We start from the raw sequence: 20,715 nt of genomic DNA, 5'->3' as shown, positions 1-20,715 counted from the left end.
GTGGCAGCTAGAGGCAGTGGACCGGAAAATTCCCATCGAGAAACAAACCCACATCTGCATATTACAGCCCTGTTTCACGTCTGCCGTGTGCGAATAAATTAATATATGAATAACAATGAAAGTCATCCGCGAGTCTCCTCGGCCGCTCTCAAAATGGCGTTGCGTGCGCGTGTTGTTGGTGGGAGTCAGAAGGAGTCATAGTTGTTTCTTTTGGCTGCACTCGCCAGGGGACCGAGCCACGTTTTGCATAACCCTCCCCCCCAAAATATCTGGCAAACCTACAACTTATAAGAAGAAAGAGTCATGATTGAATATGTATATTTATACTCGGTGGAACCTCTGGTTTACAAAGTGAACTCTTTCCTAAAAGTTCTTCACAAACCAAATGTTCGTAAAAAAAAGAGGCACAAAAACACATATGGGGCCGCATATAGAGACAAACAACCATTCATTTATTTGTTCACATGTCTGGACAATTTAAGATCTCCAATGAACCGGCGGCATGTACTGTAAGAGGAAACCAAAGAACCCGACAGAAACCCAGCCATGCAGATTCCCTGTTGGAATCTAACCAGAGACCTTCTTGGTGTGAAGCGGAAGCATTAATCTGAGCTCCCATGCCTCCCTGTACAACGGTATATATAGATATATACATATATATAGAAATATACATACACATATATATATACATTGTAACATTATATTGAAAGAGAAGTCATTAACTATTTTGTTTGGATCCAGAAATGTGCAAATGAGGTGTGAGTAGTTCATTATATGTAGTGCTTATCCTGCACGCCGGAGGCTGGGGCCAATCAAAGCAGTCAATGGACAAGCGGCAGGGTTTTAAACTGCACCTGTCAGCTGTCAATCACAGTGTCATATAATAAAACATCCATCCCTTCACTCTCTCATTCACAATTCAGAGTTTTCTAATCGACCTGCTGACTGTTCTTTTCACTCAAGGAGAAAGACGGAGAAGCCAAAGAGAACCATGGTAGACGGGGGGGGGCGGGACGGGGGACGACAGAGAGGCCCAAGCAGACCACCAGATTTGGACAGGGAACGGTGAAATAACCATCCAATACAGGAGACTTGCACATCATGAAACTGCAGACACAACAAAAAAGGCCACTAGTGGTAACACACACACACACACACACACACACCCTCAACCACTGTGAACGCTATCAGCCTCTCTCTCGCTCTTGATTTCAAATCCCGCCCTCTCACTCAGCCTTTCCTTCCCTCCTCTTCCTGAGCCCCCTCTCCCTCTGCAGTACTCCTGTCTGCCCTTTTTTTCCTGACCTCCAACCCTCCATCTGGATGCTGCGAACATTAAGCCACTGTGCTGTAATTTTACCTCCATGAAGGGCTGTAATGATAGAGCTCAAAGTACGTCTGATGAGGAGAAGGTGCAAAGTGGGTTGGGGTTGATGGGGATTGGTGGGGGCTGAGGTTGACGCCGATTGGCCAAGAAAGAGGAAAAGCTTTCTACTGTCGGGGCCGGAAGCTCAGCCGGCGCATAACTAGTAGAGCCTCGATGCAATCGTCTCTATTGACTGCAATGTTCACGAGTCTATTGCAGGGGTCGGCAGTCTGCGGCTCTGTGGGTTTTAAAAATAATTAAAGAGTATTCAATTAAAATGTATTTATTTTAGTTCATTTTTAAAATGTAAATTTTAAATTTGAAGATGATGGCCATCTTGTTACATCTAAATAAAATATTTCTGTCGTGCTGAATAAGCCAGTATAAGACGTGCACAGAGAGAGGATGGTTTGCTGCAGATGGATAATTGAAGTTTGGCATTTTTTTTCATAAATACAAGAAGGACTCAAATAGACACTAAGTATTTTGCTGAAAAGTAACCTTCAACCCAACATCTTTATTTCGAAGTTAAAAATGTTTTGCTGCATGCAGAAATGTAATTTCGTTTTCTCTGCAGTTTTTCATTGATTTAAAAAAAAATGCAAGAAATTTTGCTCATACATAGCGTAAAGGAAACAAAAATTAACATTATATGCCGTGTTAATTTATTTTAAATTTCAAAAGGGTTGTGTTGCTCCCGCTGTTTTCTTTCTTTTGGGGAAACGGATTCAAATGGCTCTGAGTGGTAAAGGTTGCCGACCCCTGGTCTATTGTGATGCTGACATCCACGCACGTGCCAGCGTGCACACATGCACTCTGCCCTAAGAAGAAGGGAGGATGGAAAGCTGGGGAGAGTGAGAGAGCGGCCCTGTCAGGTGACCGCATTGATAAAATAGGGTCGAAAATTACTGATATTTTGTGACATTTAGCAAACTAGCAACCCGTACAATTCATTTAACAGAAACGTACGAGGAAGATTTGTGCATCAGACGGGCTAGATAAGGGCTGCTGGTGAGATCCGCTTGGCCTTCCACGCAGACGGAGGCGGTCGACCTGACAGGGTCCGGATAAACACAGACATTGGATAATTCCTGAGCCATACCCTACACACACACACACACACACATACACACACACACACACTCCCTCCCCCATGGCCTTATGAGCGCTGTTTCACGTGTTATCTCGCTCCACTTGGCCCTGTGTGTCGACCTGGTATGGCTGTCGACCTTTTCCCAGACTTTGAACTGCCGTCGCACAGAGGGGCGCCCCGTGGGGCAGAGCACGGGGGTCAAAGGCAGGGGGGTGCGCGCATGACTCTGCAGCCGCATCGCATTTCATGAGATTCACGCGAATGCCAACCCCCGAGAGACACGACGAGAGGCACCAAATTATACCGAATTATCAAAATGTATGCAAGTTTGGGAAACAGGTCACTGCGATCATTGCCAGCGTTTTTTTCTGCGACTATTTATTAAAAAAAAAAATCATTAATAATATTGCCACTGGGGAGATTTTCTGTATTTGTGGGAACAGTGGCTGTCAGGAATTAAGACAAAGCTGTACAACATCTCTCCGGGGGAAAAGATGAGATGAGATAAATTGATGCGATAGATCCTACCGGAGATGCCCAACGCTTGTAATAATTGGGAGTGGAGAACACAAAGCACCTCACACATGTCTTTCGGACATGTGTGAGGGAGTTGTCGTCATTTTTCCCCTCAGAGGAAGGTGGGGGGAAAAAAAAGGAGAAAAAAAAACAAAACGGCAAGGCGGCACAAAAATAAAACATAGATGCGGAGACGAACTCATGCGGAAAATCCTTTGCCTTTAATCCAATTTCTCACGCTTTATTAGAACAGAACAGGGGAGATGGCATCAGACGGGGGAGCGGGACCAGAAGAAACAACAACATAAAAACCCTCCAATCAAAGGGGAGTAAGATGGCGAGGAGCGTAGAGGAGAGAAAAAAACAAAACAACCAATGCAAATTGTTTCTCCTCCTCTCCCTTCCAGGGTTCGGAGACTTCGCACGTGACCTCTTTTCACCTCCTTGTCAGTTGAGGGAAGATTAGCGGTACAAAAATACACGGCGGGAAGTTCCTTGTCAGGCGGCGGACCCAAGTGCCCTGCTCTACACCTTTTTCCCCATCCACCCTGTCCACACTCCTCGGTGGTCTGCCCAGAAACAGTGCGGTTCATAGTTCAACCACGTGTAAGCAAATGGGGAGTGTGTGTGGGTGTGTGTGTGTGTGTTTGTGCGTGCACGGACAAAGCATTTCCAGCAGGGCCATGGCGCGTGCCCCCCTGTATGATTAACAACGCTAATTATAAATGATTGCTGCCCGTGTCCTTGCGGTAGGAGGGAGAGGGCGGCGTTGCTCATTGGTGGGACAGAAGGAGTCTGACCACCACAGCTGGGAGTAAAAACGGTGTTTCATGGTCACGTGCGCACAAAAAGCACTCACATGCAAACAAATCAAGATGGAAGGCTCCTAGTCTTCTAATAATATTCCTTTAACCAAAGGGCCCCTAGAATCGGCTGTAGTTTCACCTCTCTGCCGTGTTGCTATGGAAACCCTCCGCATGAGAGTCCAGTCTGCCCTCGGTCAAAATATTCCCCGACTTTTAAATACAGAAATTAAAATGTGATGTATAATTTCAAGGGTTCAATGCCCTTAAACGATTTTGGATCACATCCGTGCTCATAATGTGAAGTCTAACAGCAGGTCTGTGTGTGTGTTTATCTAACGGTCATTTATAGCTGCGTATAAAACAAAAAGATGACCTCTGCAGTCTTAAAAACTTGAATATGGTAAACGTAAGAATTACTTTGAATAAGCTTAGTTTAGTTCAGGGACAAACGAGCGAAAATGTTCTAGAAAATATTTAATTTAAAACGCAAATACAGAAAGAAAAATATTATGTGAGATTAACTTAATTAAAAGGGACTAGGTTACAATATTTGTCTTATTTACTAAAATCCACTTCAGTCGTTGGTTATATTTACAGAGCATTTTGAGCAACAAACAGGTGGAAACACACACACACACACACACACACACACACACACACACATCCAGGGAAGAGGAATGACAAACAAATACCATTTGAACTCGATTTCTGTTCTCAGACTCAAAGTGAGCCATATTTTTTTACTTATTCCTTATAATCTGGAACGATAGTGGATGATCGAAGTTATGAAAACGAACGCTGCTGTGATAGTCCAGTCACACTGATTTCTGGGTAATCTGCCATTGAAGTTGAGATAATAAAGGCAGTCGTTGTCATTTTAAATTCCCCGCAAGAGAGGCCAGATCTGGAGTGTTTCTGGATATATGACAGCCGCCATTCATTGGATAACATTGGATTCATTGTTCGTCCAAAAAGAAAGAAAACATCAATAAAATATTACAAGTTCCAAAAACACCAGCTATGTCAAGGTTGAATAATACGTGAAATTATTCTGCCCTGCCTCGTTCTGCATCTTCCTGGACGGAGAGGCCGGCTAATAATTTGTACTGTGAGGCGCCCACTGCAGCTGAAACCGAAAAAAAATATTCTATAGTCGCTTCAGCTCTGTATTACTTTTTCTAGTCCCTAGAACCATTTCAGGATCAAGACTGTGTCTTTGCACACCGGGACAGCATTGGAACCAACGACGAACCATTTTAGCTCCTACTCCGAGGCACAGCCATTTTACGGTTCCATAGGAACTCATATGACGTAGGTGCTTGGCGGAATTGATGGAACTCATAAAGGGACGATGGGGCGCCGTCCGCCACCCCCAAAAAAGTTTTTTTTTGTGTTACTGCAAACTTTTGACTTTTTTTTTTTCTTTCCCCATTCTGTTGTCCATTCTTATCCTTGATATTGTTGTTGTTCTCTCTGCTGTCTATTTATCTGTGGATTCTTTTGCTCTCTTCTAATTGTCTCTCTCTTTATATTTATATTCGGATTTATTTTCACTATAACGGCTACGCTGTTATAATAATTTCCCCTATGAGGATCAATAAAGTTTATCTTAAAATGAACATAACCAACAGGAAATGGGCCAACAAAGTGGTCCAAGGTCTTCTAGCCATAGAGGGGTTTCCAGGGATTGCAGCGGGGTATAAACATTTTGGTCAAAATAAGTATGGAGTAAGCTAACGGCAGGGTTTTCACGAGGGAATTCAGTGCAAACAAAAAAACACCTCAACCCATCAGATAGTCCACGGTTATTATTCCCGTCATGCAGAGCATGAACCCTGCAGCAGCTTCCCTCTCCACATTGTCCACATCGCCTCCCTCCTCTTCTTCGCGGAGGTTTGTGTTTTTGAGTGTGCACGTCGCAGACGCTCGTGTCACACCGCTCCTTATCGTGTGCCTGTGTGAACGCAAAACTAAAGAGGCTAGTTTTCTGGAACAAAATTGAGGCTGAATAGTTCTTAGAACCGTGTTCGTAGACCTTTTATGCCTGAAAGTGGCTAATGAAAGCGGCAGGGATCGAACCTTTTCACGGCACAGCACAATGTTTTCATTGTTATTATTTAGCACGGGCTGTGAGTATGTGTGAGCTGACAATTACCGCTAAATAGGCACTGGGCACAGAAAATGAGGGAGATAGTTCATCAGCCATTCAAATAATGTAAACTACCAGAAAGCAGCAGCTGCTGCTGATCAGAACCACCTCCACTGTATGTCGGTAGAAAGTGAGTCACAAAGGCCGGGCAAAAATCAAAATGTGGTATGAAAACTGCACGTATCCAGCCGGCCTCCGGGGTGTGTTTTGATATTTCAGACATCAGATCTAATCTGAAGTTACAGAAGTGATGCGTTTGACAACAGTGACGGGAACTGCGCAGTCCGCGGCCACTGGAAAATGACGCATTTACAGACACTGCGGCTCACGAGAAAAGGCAAAACATCTGCAAATCCTTTTAATAGCGAACTGAAATGCAGCCATGAAGAAATGATGCCGTGAACCAATTTCAACATTTAATCTGCGCGGTGTTTTATATTCCTCTCTCTTATAAAAGAGAGCTGCCTTTTGATCTTTATCATTTAATTGATCTGCTCTGCAATCTACGAGGGTGAATTATCTGTAATTAAAAAACAGACGGCATGAATTTTCACCTGTGACTTTCATATCTTAGTTTGTACACTTTTACAGTGTATTCGCATATATATTTATGAAAGTAAACGTGCACACGTGCGCACGCACACACACACACACACACACACACATACACACAAAACACTGCCTGAGAGATTAAAACAAACCGTCGACCTCTAATGCAGTTTACAATAACTGCATCACAAGAACTGTACATTATTGTTTAATGTGTTTAAATAACTGCTAATTTTTGTTTAATTGTTTAATTCATTGTTTTAACGTTCCCCCTCCATGAGCTCCCACCTTACAGTGGTGGAGGGGTTTCCCGGTGATCCTGGAAGCTATGTTGTCGGGGGCTTTCTTGCTCCTGGAAGGGTCACCCAAGGACAAACAGGTCCCAGGTGAGGGACCAGACAAAGTGTGGCTCTTTTGACCTCCATGAAGACAATCATTGGACCCAGTTTTCCCTCGCCCGGACGTGGGTGACCAGGAGTCAGGCCCAGGGGCAGGGCTCGGTGGCGAGCCCCTGGCTCCCACATAACTTTTATGGACAGAATTTCCGGTTTGGAGGCCGTTGGATCGAGTCACTGCTTTTAGCAGATGATGTGATTCTGTTGGCTTCATCAGGCCTTGATCTCCAGCTCTCACTGGATGGGTTCACAGCCGAGTGTGAAGCGGCCGGGATGAGGATCAGCACCTCCAAATCAGAGACCGTAGTGCTCAACCGGAAAGCGGTGGAATGCCCACTCTGGGTCAGGGAAGAGGTCCTGCCCCATGTGGAGGAGTTCAAGTACCTCAGGGTCTTGTTCACGAGCAAAAGGGAAGAGGGAGCTGAGCCAAAAAGCCAAGCTCTCAATTTACTGGTCGATCTACGTTCCCACCCTCACCTATGGTCAAGAACTGTGGGTAGTGACCGAAAGAACGCAGATACGAGCGGACGAAATGAGTTTTCTCCGCAGGGTGGCCGAACTCTCTCTTAGAGATAGGGTGACAAGTTCGGTCATCCGGGAGGAGCTCGGAGTAGAGCCGCTGCTCCTCCGCATAGAGAGGAGTCAGATGAGGTGGCTCGGGCTTCTGGTCAGGATGCCTCCTGGACGCCTTTTGGGAGAGGTTTTCCATGGCATGTCCATCTAGGAGGAGACCATGGGGAAGACCTAGGACACGCAAGAGAGACTATCTCTCCCGGCTGGCCTGGGAACGCCTTGGGATCCCCCAGAGGAGCTGGACCATGAGGCAGTGGAGAGGGAGGTCTGGGCTTCACTGCTCCGGCTGCTGACCCCTGCGACCCGACACGATAAGCAGGGGAAGATGGATGGATGGATGGATGGATGGATGGATGGATGGATAATTATTGTTTAGCGTGTATTAATAGATGTCTATTTTGTTTAGTGTGTTAGTGTTCAATATGTATGAATAAATTAGTGCAAATTCGTGTCTAGAAAGCATTAAGTTTTTTTTTAATAATTTATGTAGACTCAAATGAGCATGACATTTAGATCAACTCTGACCTTTATTTACTGTTTAGTTCAGGGTTTTGTTTTATATTCTGTCTACTTAATGGAAACAACTCATTTGTTTTGGCCCTGATTTTGATGGAAAATTGAGATGTAACAAATGCACAGCTGAGCTCACGTCAGAATTCAGCGGCGGCTGCGGCAGGGGCACTTCGCCGTGGACACACTCGACGCTCAGGCATGCTGGAAGGCGGGATGCAAGGATGGGAGGAGGAGAGGAAGAAGGAATGGAGACGGGAGAGAAGGAGATGAAAGGGGAGCCCGGACCCACTGTCAGCTCAGCGAAGCAGGTAGCAGGGGAAACGCACGCCGATGTGAAGATTATCCAGCTGCCGACAACAATAACAACACCAACACACATTTAAAAATATCAATCTATATAATTTGCCCCGCTTGTTTATTTTGGGGATTGTTTCACCTCCAAACACGGGCATTTTTCCTGAACTAACACAAACACAGATGCACCCCAACCTACGTGCTTGTTTCCACAGACGCTGCAGTTTAGAAAAAAAAATGAATAAAAGAAAAAAAATCTAAAAATATCTGAACCAGACGTGCAGGACACGCACACACACGAATGCAAACACACACATACAGGGCAGAGGAGCCAGCGTCAGTGCCTGCCTGGGGGTGTCAGCAGAAGGTGAGCAGAGATAAGGCTGTGCGATTGTGACTGCGTGTCAGAGAGAATCTTCACACCACAACAGCTCGGCACAACGCACAAACACAATCTTTTATACATGCAGATTACATCACTTACAGCAGTGCGCCAAAACGGGGGAATTCTGAGAAGTGTGGTGGGGTTGCATGGCGTAGGCTATATGTTCAAGTTTCTTTTTAAAGAATTCCGGCGAGGAAGAACGATCAAACGCTCTGAGACGCCCGGCGTCTGGCGTTAAACATCGCTCTTAACAGACAATCCGGCTCGCAGCAGTCGAGGCGGCTGACATGCTTTTTCTGCAAGATGAAATAACCCGGCAAGATAACTTCAGAAAACCATCATCAACAGAAACCGGTTTCTACCACCAGGAAAATTGTTCTGACGGAGAGTGAAGAGCAATCGCTCAAAAGTCGAAGTTGTGTTTGCTGAGCTTTGAACTCGGCTGATTCGTCTTTTGATGAAAAGACAATTAAGGCTTCGCAGATACAACTACTTTATCAGCAGAGGCTGATTAGAGACAACTGTGGCTCCAAGGAATATTTCTCAAAAAAAGCAAAAGATATGCAGTCAACTATTTATCATTATATACTGTACAATGCTATGCTATGCAGACAATCTGTTGCTCTATATGACTAACAACAGGTGGATCGGGCTACAAAAACTTGCTATCTGGTTGTTGTTAAGAGCTGGTTCACAGATAAATCTCCCGCTTCCGACATTTTTCACAATAAGTTCAGTCTGAAGACAGCGTTACTCAGAGCAGAGACAGGATCAGGAACCTTTGTGTGTTTCTTTCAACCTCCACATAAAGAGGTCACCAGAGGCATCTTCTCTCCTCTTAGAAACAACATTAAGATCAGACCTGTTTTCTCCTTGATGGATGCAGAGGTTTTCATCAATGCTTTTGTGACATCCAACTGGATTATAGTAATGAAGAGCGCTTTAGGCCTGCAAACTGTCAGCAAGTACATTCGAACCGACTCCACTGGTGCTGGCCTGTTGGGGCCAGAGCAGACTTTGAGGTTCTGCTTCTCACCTGAGAAGCAGTCAACAGCATTGCACCGTCTTTTCTATCTGACTTGGTGAAGTCACATAAACTGGACGGGCGCTGTTTCCATCTTTGTGGGTCGCAAAGGTCCAGAAAGGACTGTTGGTGGGGCCTTAACTTTTCATGCACCAACAATGTAGAACGTAGTCCTCCGGGTCCTCCGGTTTCCCCCCCACAGTTAACAAGCATCCACTATAGGATGGGCAGAATGAATTTGACCTTTTTCACTTGTACTGCCCTTTAATGGAAGGTACTCTTTAAATATTTTGAATATTATTGTTATTATCATGACAGCCACGGTAATGGGGAACAAAGTTGGAAGCTGTATTCTCAAAGGCTTTTTCTGATGATGTTATTATAATGGTTTAGGATGGGAAACGCAGGAAAAGAGCTCTCCAGCTTCCTCCCACATGGCTGAGAGAAGTGCTGACCGCAAGTTCAGATGCAGTAAGACATCGGAAGAAACTCAAATGGCTTCAAACTACTCGCCTGCTGTCCTCGAGAAAAAAAAATGACCCAACAGTGAAGAGCAGAGATAAAAAGATGTAACTGATACAAAAACCTGCGTTTTTGTTGTTTTTTTAATCTTTATTTTTATGAAGTGCCCACTGTGGCTACCTGGGACGGTGCGGCATCCACAACCACGGGCCTTCTAACTTGGCAGAGGCCAAACACGAATGACCAAGAATGTGTGTGGGCTGAAAACAAAAGAAAGAGAAAAAAGAAAACCTTCTGACCTTTTCTTGGCATGTTATTCTTTTTGGCTTGTGAAGGACAAACTGCCTCTTTAAATACTTTTTGTCTGCGTGGGAGTTTCAAACCGACCCTCCGTGGTCAGTGAGAAATGGGTCAGTCGGTCGAAGCTCTTTGGGAAACGTCTCCGACGTAATCGTAGAGTCTCAATGAACGATGGAGATCTTGGTATCTGGGAGCAAACAGACACATCCGAGTGTCTGTTCATGAAGGAGGGCTGACTAAATGCAGCCAAAGTATCAAAAGTTTAAGCTGTCAACAGCCATTGGTGTTGAAAGGCCATCGTAACACAACGTCTATTGGTCGATTTGCAGCGAAACCTTAAAATATCAAATTTAACCTAGTTGTTGCAGCTCTCCACCTGTGGGTTACATAATAAAATCCGGTGGGAAACAAACAACCGCGTATCTACATTTGACGGGTTGCAACTTATTAGTAGAATATCTATAGACTGAGATGTGGCTGACAAGGAAGCCCAATGAGATGCAAGAGAATAATAGATTATAATCTGCATCTGAATTATTATGTCATGTGGGTCGGTCAAGCCGTTGGGGGTTTTGGGTGTGTGATGGAAGGGGTCAGGTGCCACAGGGCCGTTTAGGCAAAATGTAAATATCCCACTGCAACCCCTGGAAATCTCTCTGTGGCGTCGCAGCCCAGAAAAGCTCGAACCACTTAGTCGGTCCATTTCACGCGGGCTATGTCAATTTTGTCACAAGGTGCAAGAAGCCGACCAGTAACCACAGTGCTTTTTAAAAATGTTGCTCTGCAGTCTGCATTTGATAATGGGCTTGGCTTAAGAGTTATACGAATCACCTAGGTCATGTGATTTCCTATGCGACTGCAAAAAGACCTGCAGTACAAAAGCTGCTTATGTAGATTCCCGCTCCCATTCAGGTTGTATGTGGTCCAAGCATGCGAGCGTGCACGTGATGGAGAGAGAAAGACAGATGCATATAAAAATCTCAGATTCTGCAGCAAAAAGAAAAGACGTAATGATGTGAAAACCGGCTCTGCTGTCACGCTTTCGCTGAAAACACTGTTATTTGCCACCGTCATCTACGCGTTTTAAATGTCCTCCTCTTTTTTTTCCCCCGCTGCCTGCAACAAATACAAATATTTCCACCGCGTTGCGCTCCTCTCTGTGATTAACTCTCCGTTTCCCTGGTTGTCACAAGAGGAACAAACAGAAAAGGATTTGATCGACCGTTGCATACAAATCCCTGAGGTGCCGCGGGAGAGCGGGGAATTAAAATCAATATTTTGTACTTGAATAGAACTTAAAGAAAACGATAACAACCAAAGCATCAAGCGGTCGCAGGAAGAGTGATGGTTTAACGGTTTGCCTTTTACTGTTTCCGTCGTCGGGGGAGATAATGCAGCATTTTTCATTTGAATCACAACATCAATTGAAAACTCTTAAAAGCATCAATATGAAGTTGATTGGATTTGCACAGATTGAATATCAGCCGCAGACCACTGGGGAACTTAATCATGTGTGGGACTGTGTGGACCAACGATGCATTCATGAAAAGATAAATAAACTCACACAGATGAATAAAATAAAGAGAGATTAAAGAGATTATTTGATCGAAATAGGAAACAAAAAAAATTGAAATATAATTGTTCATTCATTATTGACACCGCTTATCCCGCACTCATGGTCACGCGGGTGTCGGAGCCTATCCCGGCTCGTCGTTGGGCGAGAGGCGATCAACACCTTGGATCCATCGCCACGCACAATCAGTTACTCTCATTTGTACGTCTGGGCAGTTTGTGGGAGGAATCCACACAGACATGGAGAGAACATGGAGAGCCCACACAGAAAGGTCCCCTTTTGCAATCCAACTGGGGATGGAAGAGCTAACCACTGTGCAAAAAACACCTGATTAAAATTTAAATATCATAAACCCAAATGTCTATTTCTGTTCTTTTACAGAATGCGATTTCGCTCAAGTTTTTCATTTAATGAAAACACAAATGTTCCTGGTTTTCAGCCCCTCCGCCCCCTTACTCATGAGCACTGCAGTGCACGGCGTGGCAGGTTTATCTATTTTTCAGTGACAGACTGAAACTTTTCCCAGAGAATGGCTGTGTTTGGCATGGCGATTATCGGTGGGAGGCGCAGGCACGTGACTTGAAGTGCGGAGACAGGTGGGGAGAGTAGCGGTTGAGCGAGAAGATCAGGCAGGCCACACTTTTTAAATAAAATCAAAGGAAAATACACTGATAACAACACAGCAGCATTTGGGTGTTGATGCCAAGGGCAAAAAGTATCCAACATAAATTGACTGTTAATGTTAGCATTCCTGTTCACAAGTTTCTAGAATCCCCATAAAAGCTGGTTTGAGAATCAGCTGTGTAAAAATATCGGTTAAATAAAGTCTGCTGGTGAGGGTTGATCCATAAATCCAGTAAAATCCAAGTGATCTTGCATTATAATTATTGTTAGTGTGACTAAAGTAAAGCGGATAAATCCAATGCATTAAGGGAGGTGCATTTAGCAAAGCATCGTTTACAATCAAAGTCCGACAACGACAGCGGAGGAGTTGGTGTTTTGTTTTTCGAGCGATAACATTTTCTGCTATGTCTGAAAGAAAACAAATTGATGCCTCATTCAAAGGCAAACTCTCTTCCTGTGGGGTACGGCAGACGTATTTCGAGTAGGATTTGTGGGTTCATCTCAGAAAGCTCCATTTTTACAGTGATTTACCTCTGCAGTCCCGTTACACGCCTGCCAGATGTGCGGCGCTGGGCGAGGCTGCGGAGAAACGCGAGTCGAGCTGCCAGCGTGACGCACCGGCTATTGGAAAATAATCAGTTTTTAGGAAAGGGCCGCGCAGTTATGCGGTCGAATGTGGAGAGCAGCACATCTTCTCTGGCTGATGGAAATTTCACTGAGGGTCCTGCGGCCCCGGAAGTCAAGCAGCAGAAGTAATAACCAACAAACAACCCCGGCCCTTTTTACGCCTGAAATAAAACCACCAGAATCGTCCTGAATGTTGGGTTTTTAACAGGAGGCAAACAATCTTTTCCATTTTTTATTTCTACCACGGAAAAACACCAATAAATACCAGGAACTGCTCATTATCTGTACTTCTGTCCAAATAATCAGCTTGATTGAAGAAATCGGTGAATATGTCTTGAAAGACCATCTTGATTTGGTCTGACATCCCATAATGATTGAATTAAATAACCCGTAACTCGACATGCTTTGTCTCTGCTGAATTAAGTTGTTGAGAAAGAAGCTATTTTTAACAATCAGTTGCAATGATATTTAATGAAAAAAGTTAATCAATTGGCATAATATTGAAAGTGAGTTCGTAGATTCTCAACACAGTATTAAGAATCAAATGACAATATTATTGTAACTTGTTACAGCGCAGTAACAACAACCTAAATATGGACATTAACACATGGTTTGATTCGCTGTCATCTAAAGATCGTTACAATTTCAGTTTCAAAACATTGATTTAAAACCCAATTATAGTTGATTCAAACACACCAATTAAAAAATGGTACCAATCGTTCAAACTGAGATTCAGTGAGGGCGGATCCAACCAAGACATCCAAGCAATTTGGCGTCATTGATAAGACGATCATTACGAACATCGTAAAGCGGCAGGTGCGAGTGGTTTGCTTTACGGGTGCTGATCAGATGGAAGAGAGAAGAAGACAAAGATGACGAATAAAGAAAGAAGAACAAGAGGAAGAGGAGTGGAGGTTGACCGCGGCTCCCCTGGAGCAGAGTTCCAGTCACCGCTGTGACCGGAATGACAAAATGTTGCGTTGTCACTCGCAGGAACACAACCATCAACAAGGCTGGCACTTAATTAGCTTCTCACTTGCTGACTTCCCTCAGCTCAGCTCTGGGTGTGCGTGGCTGCATATGCGCGTGTGTACGAGTGTGTGTGTGTGTGTGTGTCCTCAGCCCAAGGCACCGTCTGAACAAATTTCAGCAAATAGAATCCAATTTGTTTAACTTCTGTTGAATACAAGAGGGGAGGATTGGCGTAGAGACTCGTGGCGGTGCAGAGTGTGTGTGGGTTTTTTGGCCCCATTGTAGGAGCCTTTAGGAGCCCGGCGCTCCCAAATCAGAGAGGCGGAGCGCCTCAGCCCATGTTTTGCACCCTACTTTGTCAGAAGCAAACACACCCCGGCCCGGGGCTTACCTGTGGAACTTGGCGTCTTGCCATTGCTGATCTGTTTCAGCCTCTTCTGGTGGGATTTGCCATTGTAGTGGATCTGGGCCTGCGCCGGCGAGTTGAGCTGGATGTTGCAAACATCACACAACGTGTAGCTGCGGTGCTTCCTCTCCCTCTTGGGTCTGCACAGCGCAGAAGGCAGGGCGCCCCCCGGTGGCTGCTCGCCCGCAGCCTCGCTGGCGGCGCGGCAGCACGGCTCCACGTCCATCCGCGTCTCCGGCCCGCCATCGAACGACATCCCGTCAGACTCGGCGCTCGACAGAGCTGACTGGCTGAAAGGACGTTTCATACCTGTGACGGGAGATTGCGAGGAGGACGCCATTAAGAACCCCCAAAAATATAGACAATAATAATAACAATAATATCACCAACTATTTGGCATTTATTGAGAACTTTACAGAATAAAAACAGCATATTAAACTACCAAAGTATGGATTTTGGAATACGTTAAAAAAATTACCTCATTAATTTAATGACATTCAGGGGAGACATTTAGATGTCAAAGTATCTGTGCCGTGTCCCGACCATGAAAAAAAAAATTATTAAATCAAATGAAATACGCAAATAATGTAAAATGAAATTATTAAGTGATGCAACGTATACATGTGAGTAAATTAACTGAGGGTTTCATCCTCACAAGCGGAAATCCAAATATTTAAGGTAATTTATTGCAAATTATTTTGATATTTTCTGCCAAAATTAATTTGTTGGCCATTGCTAGAAAACAGTCCCCGTGAATTTACCTTGAAAGAAGCAAATACATTTGAATGGGGGTTTGTTGGAATTTCGAATGATCGTCGCCACCATCTCACATTTAGACGAAATTCCGAAAGCCCCCTCCCCCTGTTGGACAGCGGGATTAGTGACTTTTAAGCTTCAGTGAGTTTTAAGCCTTGATTCATCGAAAGGCGGTGACTAAGTCCGACGTATGTCTCGACAGCAGGAGGGAATAAACAGAGAGACGCAGACGTGACCACATTCGAGTACATGAGGGGCTCCCTGACCGGCGCCCCGTTCCGTCTCCGAGGACGCTGGTGTCGGCATTCGCGACGCGGCGAGCAACAGAGTCAGGCCGCGCGTCCTGTGGATGTATCACTTTCCCTGGCCCAGTCTGACCTCGTCCAGCCACCATACCAAACCACCCGATAAAACCCGATACTCACAGAGGACACCTGTGTAAAAATACCCCCGATTCCCACAGCTTCGTGTGCAACATGACCCTGTTCTGTGGAGGTCATGCCTGTCAGCACGCTGTAAACCCCATGCGACAAAAAAACACACACAGACATCAGAACACAAACACACACACATGATTCAGAGCCTCACAGGAGCGTCCTGGGGTGTAACCAGGCACCACATGGGGGAGACAGAGTGCTGCAGTGACTCTCTGAGGGCCGGCGAGAAATCCCGGCATCGGCTCGGCAACACCCCACCTCCGAGGGAGCGCCTCCGCCGCGCCGTTGGATGGCCAAAGACAAGGAGGCTGAGAAGGTGCAGGAGGTGAAGATGGAGGTGGTGAAAGCACTCAAAATGGGAGTCTTTGTGGTTTGCACCTTTTAAAGAAGGGAACGGAGTCGATGAGTATTTCACATAAACATCCCAGGTTGGGACGAAAGAGAAGAATATCTGATCCTTTAATTCTCTGAAGAATTTGCCTGGGATTAAAGCGAGACATTATATTTTGTCTTTTATTTTATTCTAGTTTCTATATCCTTTTCCACTTGAATAGAAATTTATAATTGGTCCAGCAGGATGATACGTGGGTTGGCACCGGGCCGCTGGGACCAACAAAGAAAATGTCTGGGTGACTCATATGGAGAGTCATAAACTATTTAGAACAGAATTTAAATGAACTCTGATAACAGGAAGACTCGGATCTTAAATACCAGCAATCGATCAGCAGCCTCTGTCTGTCCATCACATCCAACAACTTTGGGTACAACCCATGTGCAAATTAAGAAACAGGAAAAAAACAGACAAAAAACACACACACACACACACACGCACGCACCCACGCACGCACACCTCGATTTTGCCTCAGCATGCGCTGCAATACCTGTGCGGGCACAGAACAAGAACTTTATTGATATCTGCCTTTTTACCTTGTCAGTTATTTACTTTGATTTTTTACAACTGTAGCCACGCACTAAGCCGATGTAAACGTGCACAAACTGTGACGCGAGCAGATCTGCTGGACCCCGGCTTTTTCTTTTACGGCGGGCAGAGAAGAAACCTCTCCAGGTAGCCGGAGAGGAGGCTTGTTTGTTTCCTGTGCAGCCGCTGTCAACATGAATAAATGAAGAGGAGGGTCTACTGGAGCACAGTGGAGGATTGAGACATCGCTACTGGAAAAAAGTCCCTGAAATACACCCAGCTGTGCATTTCTGATTCCGGCTTCTTGCCTCAGCCGCCGGTTATTTACATAAATACTCAAATTGCTCTCTCTTTCACACACACGCACAGAAACCAAAGTAAACTGAAATCTATGATACATACGTACCTCATTTCACGAGAAAGCACAAATGTGGACAAACACACACACACACACGCAAACACACATACAGTCTTCGGAAACACATTAAGGCAGCCGTTCTCCGTGAAAAGCTGCTATTCATGTTGCCAATCTGGGAGCACTCAAGAGGCTCCATCAGATGTTTTTGCAGAAGCTTTGAGCAGCACTGCTCTCTGGCACCGAATGAAAAAAATCTCTGTGGTCCTCGACCCCGAGCCGCTCCCGCCAGGCGGCTCTGCGAGCGTGGCTGTAAAAACAGAAGCCTACAGTGAGGGGCCGGCAGAGCAGAACACACAGGGGAGTGTTACGGTGCGTCCGCCCGCCATCACGACCCGGCGCGGAAGCGGGAAAAACAACTCCTGTCGCTCAGACACAACTGTAAAGATTCAAGTGGCCGCTCATGTGCGTGAGGTGCGAATGCATGTCCGGGCGTCCGTCCTGCATGATCTATCTTGGGTCTTATCTCGTACCGGCCGTGTTGCGATAAGAGTTAAGCCTTCGGCTGAGATTAAATAAGTGCAACTGTTACTAAAGCAAGCAGTCTGACACACAGACTAACCTTGGAGCTCTGCTGAACATGTCTGAGGCCCCACATGAAAGTGGGCAGATTGCAAAGAGGTGAGTGTGCCTGCCCTCCCACACCATCTGCATCTCCAACGTGAGATGCATCTGCATAAACACCAGAGACTGCAGCTTTCCAGTCTGCTTTGGCAAATGCAAATATTTAAAACTATTTTATTAAAAAAAGTTCTGATATATGAATTTTGCATAACCCCAGGCGTATCGTGCTCACTGTGCACAGGAAATGTGCCGTTCCTGAACAATTTAAGAGTTCAGGCAAGGTTTCGGGTCCCTTTGAGGAGCACCCTGAGGAGCGACGTGGGTCAGGCAGAGCTCGGCGAACGCAGCCTCTCTCGAACTCAACCCGAACCTTTGCGAGAGTTCGACGGCCCACATAAGGTCAGTCATGTGCTGTTCGTCACTCTTTTGAAATACTTCCATCTTTGCTTTAACGGCTGTCAACACCAGCGCCAAATCATCACCACCTCACAAAGATGTCCCCCAGCCTGGTGCTGACCGCTTGGGTGTCCCACACGGTGGATGTAGTCAAGATTCCTCTGCAGGGCATGAAGTACTACATTTCCTTCCATGTTTGTAGTCTCGGCGTACCAGGATACTCCTTTTGTGATAAACACCGCGCTGCAGGGACTCCATGGATGTTTGAAAAAGAAGTTTGCACGAGATAAGACCCACGTACTCTGGTTTCCTTTTACCACCAAAAACATGCAGTAGCTTCATCAGAGACCTTAAATTGCCAAGATGTGTGGATGAGAGAGTGAACAGTTGTATTTCTCTATATGTGGCCCTGTGATCAACTAGACTGAACCCTGCCACTCTCCCAATGACAGCTGGGATAGGCTCCTGCCACCCGGCGACATCGAGTGAAGGATAAGCAGTATAAAGAGTGAATGAAAGAGTTTATGCACTAACAAAACCATCTTTATATCTGCTTTTTCAACAGTAGGTCACAGATCATGCCTATGGATGAGACTGTGGAGGTTTTTCTGTAGTTTTTTTGTTTATCTGGTAAGATGGTTTTATTCTGTTCTCTTGTGTCTGTTTCTGTTGCTATTAGAAACCTCGACACCCAGAGCATATATACATAGTATATGTATACTGTGTATCTGACGTTCAAATAATTTTCATCCTCAGTTGATGTGGATCCCCTCAAGGACTGATCCTCTGCGGCTCTCTCCTTTGCACTTACAGTAAGTGGCCACTGGAGGCTGTTAAGGATCTCTAACCGCTGTACGAGACATGAGCGCTGGCAGAGTCTGGACACACATGGGAGGACGGGAGAAGAGCCTGTAACTCAGAGGGAGAGAGAAGGATGGTATCTTGGAATCTCCCCTATGGGGATCAATAAAGTATTATCTTATCTTATTTCCAGCCTTGCTGTATTTGCCATCTGATCACACACGCACGTGCGTCTACACTTAACACCTCCAGCACTCAGCCTGTGACACCAAGACCAAAGACCAGCCTGTAAGACCAAACACTTATTTACGATCTTGTGTTTTGCTTCTTGATCTTAAAATACCGCAACACTTCCGCCGGCCCAACATGGAGAGCGCACACTCCATGCGGCACGGCCAAAGTTGGCACGATGGCCTCGGCGCTCCATGTAATAAGCTGAGACTGACCTCCAGATGTACCAAAACAAATGTCAAGGGCACGTTAGCAACTGCTAAATCACTCTGATCAGAGAAGGGATGCCGTCAGCGGGCGACTGGCAAGGATTCCTGCCAAGGTCGAACACCGCCATCGGAGCAAGCTGCATTGAACGCAAACATGTGTACAACTCCCCGGCTCACGCACACACGTGTTACGGGATCAGAAATCGGAATTCTATAATCAAGACACAGAAGGTTCATAGAGGAAGACTGAGCATCTGACCTTTGTATCACAGACACAGTAATCAGGAATCAGTCAAAGAGCACGGTGGTGGCTGACACGGGCCTGTTGTGCAGAAAAGTGCCTGAGGCACACACATGTATGTGTGTGTTTGTGTGTGTGCGGAAAAAACTTGTCAGGAAAAAATCACTTTTGACAGAACAGTTTAAGTCAGATGCATCAACGGTGGACATGTCTCTACATCACAGAGCCGGGGTCTGTTGACAGCCCCGTTACTAGGAGCCCGATCAGGTTGCGGCTGAAAACTCCGGACTGGTGGGGGAAGGAGGGGGCATCTGTGTCTGCAACTCATATAGCATGTTGTCAAGGGGGTCGGGATCTGATGAACCACCTCTTTTCCAGCTTCTTTCTGCCGATTCCAGCATACAAAGCTTTCTACTGTAGCCTAGTTCATATATATAATTACTAATTTACTATCCGCTAATCCTGCAGAACCCCATTGACCTTAAGTATTTATAGCATAGAAGGACAAGATATGGATTTAAAACCACGTTGAGACGTTTCAATTGATACGAATGCATCTTTTAAAGAAATTGCAGTTCTTATTTCAACATTTTCGCAGTATTTTTTATTTTAAACCCACCAGTGGACGGTCTTAAGGGTTGCGCAGGCTGAGAGATCGATCCTGACCACCTTCGAGCTGATTCACCAGTCGACAATGAAGATCATCAATGCTCTTGGGATTTAAAAATCTAACGCGTGAAAGTTTAGTTTCTTCTTTAAGAAGTATAAAGAATCTATAAATCATACAAATACACTTTGAGTGGTGTCGATATTGTGAGGAGGGGAGGATTTGTCAGATAGTAGATGGAATGGAGGAGAATTCATTGTACAGCAAAATCTTATCATTTAAATGTGAGGGGTGCTTATCTGATGTAATTATTGCTTCATGACTACAGTGTTGCAGCCGTGTTAAGGAGACATAAGCAGGAGCGTAGTCCGCCAAATCAGGAACGAGACTCTTCACAGAGCTCTGCGTTTCGCCACACTCTCCCTGATGAAGCACTACGTTTTAGCTTTCCAGACACGGCGTTGTGTTAGCAGGCCAGGATATTTTGCACTGTGTGCATCAGAGTGAAACAA

General features: G+C 45.4%; 1 protein-coding gene across 1 annotated transcript in view; it reads right to left on the bottom strand.

Annotated features, from left to right (window-relative positions):
• Positions 1–20,715, bottom strand: part of znf385c (zinc finger protein 385C) — a 138,497-nt gene that overhangs the window by 81,703 nt on the left and 36,079 nt on the right. Inside the window, exon 2 of the mRNA XM_086176270.1 lies at positions 14,613–14,936. Coding sequence (XP_086032396.1) covers positions 14,613–14,934 — 322 coding nt within the window. The 5' untranslated portion in view covers positions 14,935–14,936. The remainder of the gene's footprint in view (positions 1–14,612; positions 14,937–20,715) is intronic.

This window comes from Fistularia commersonii, chromosome 28 (assembly GCF_037954325.1).
Source record: "Fistularia commersonii isolate RoL2024-O1a breed Wild chromosome 28, RoL_Fcom_v1.0, whole genome shotgun sequence".
Taxonomy (NCBI): domain Eukaryota; kingdom Metazoa; phylum Chordata; class Actinopteri; order Syngnathiformes; family Fistulariidae; genus Fistularia; species Fistularia commersonii.
The sequence above is the reverse complement of the archived record's forward strand: the minus strand, read 5'-3'. Positions and strand labels throughout refer to the sequence as shown.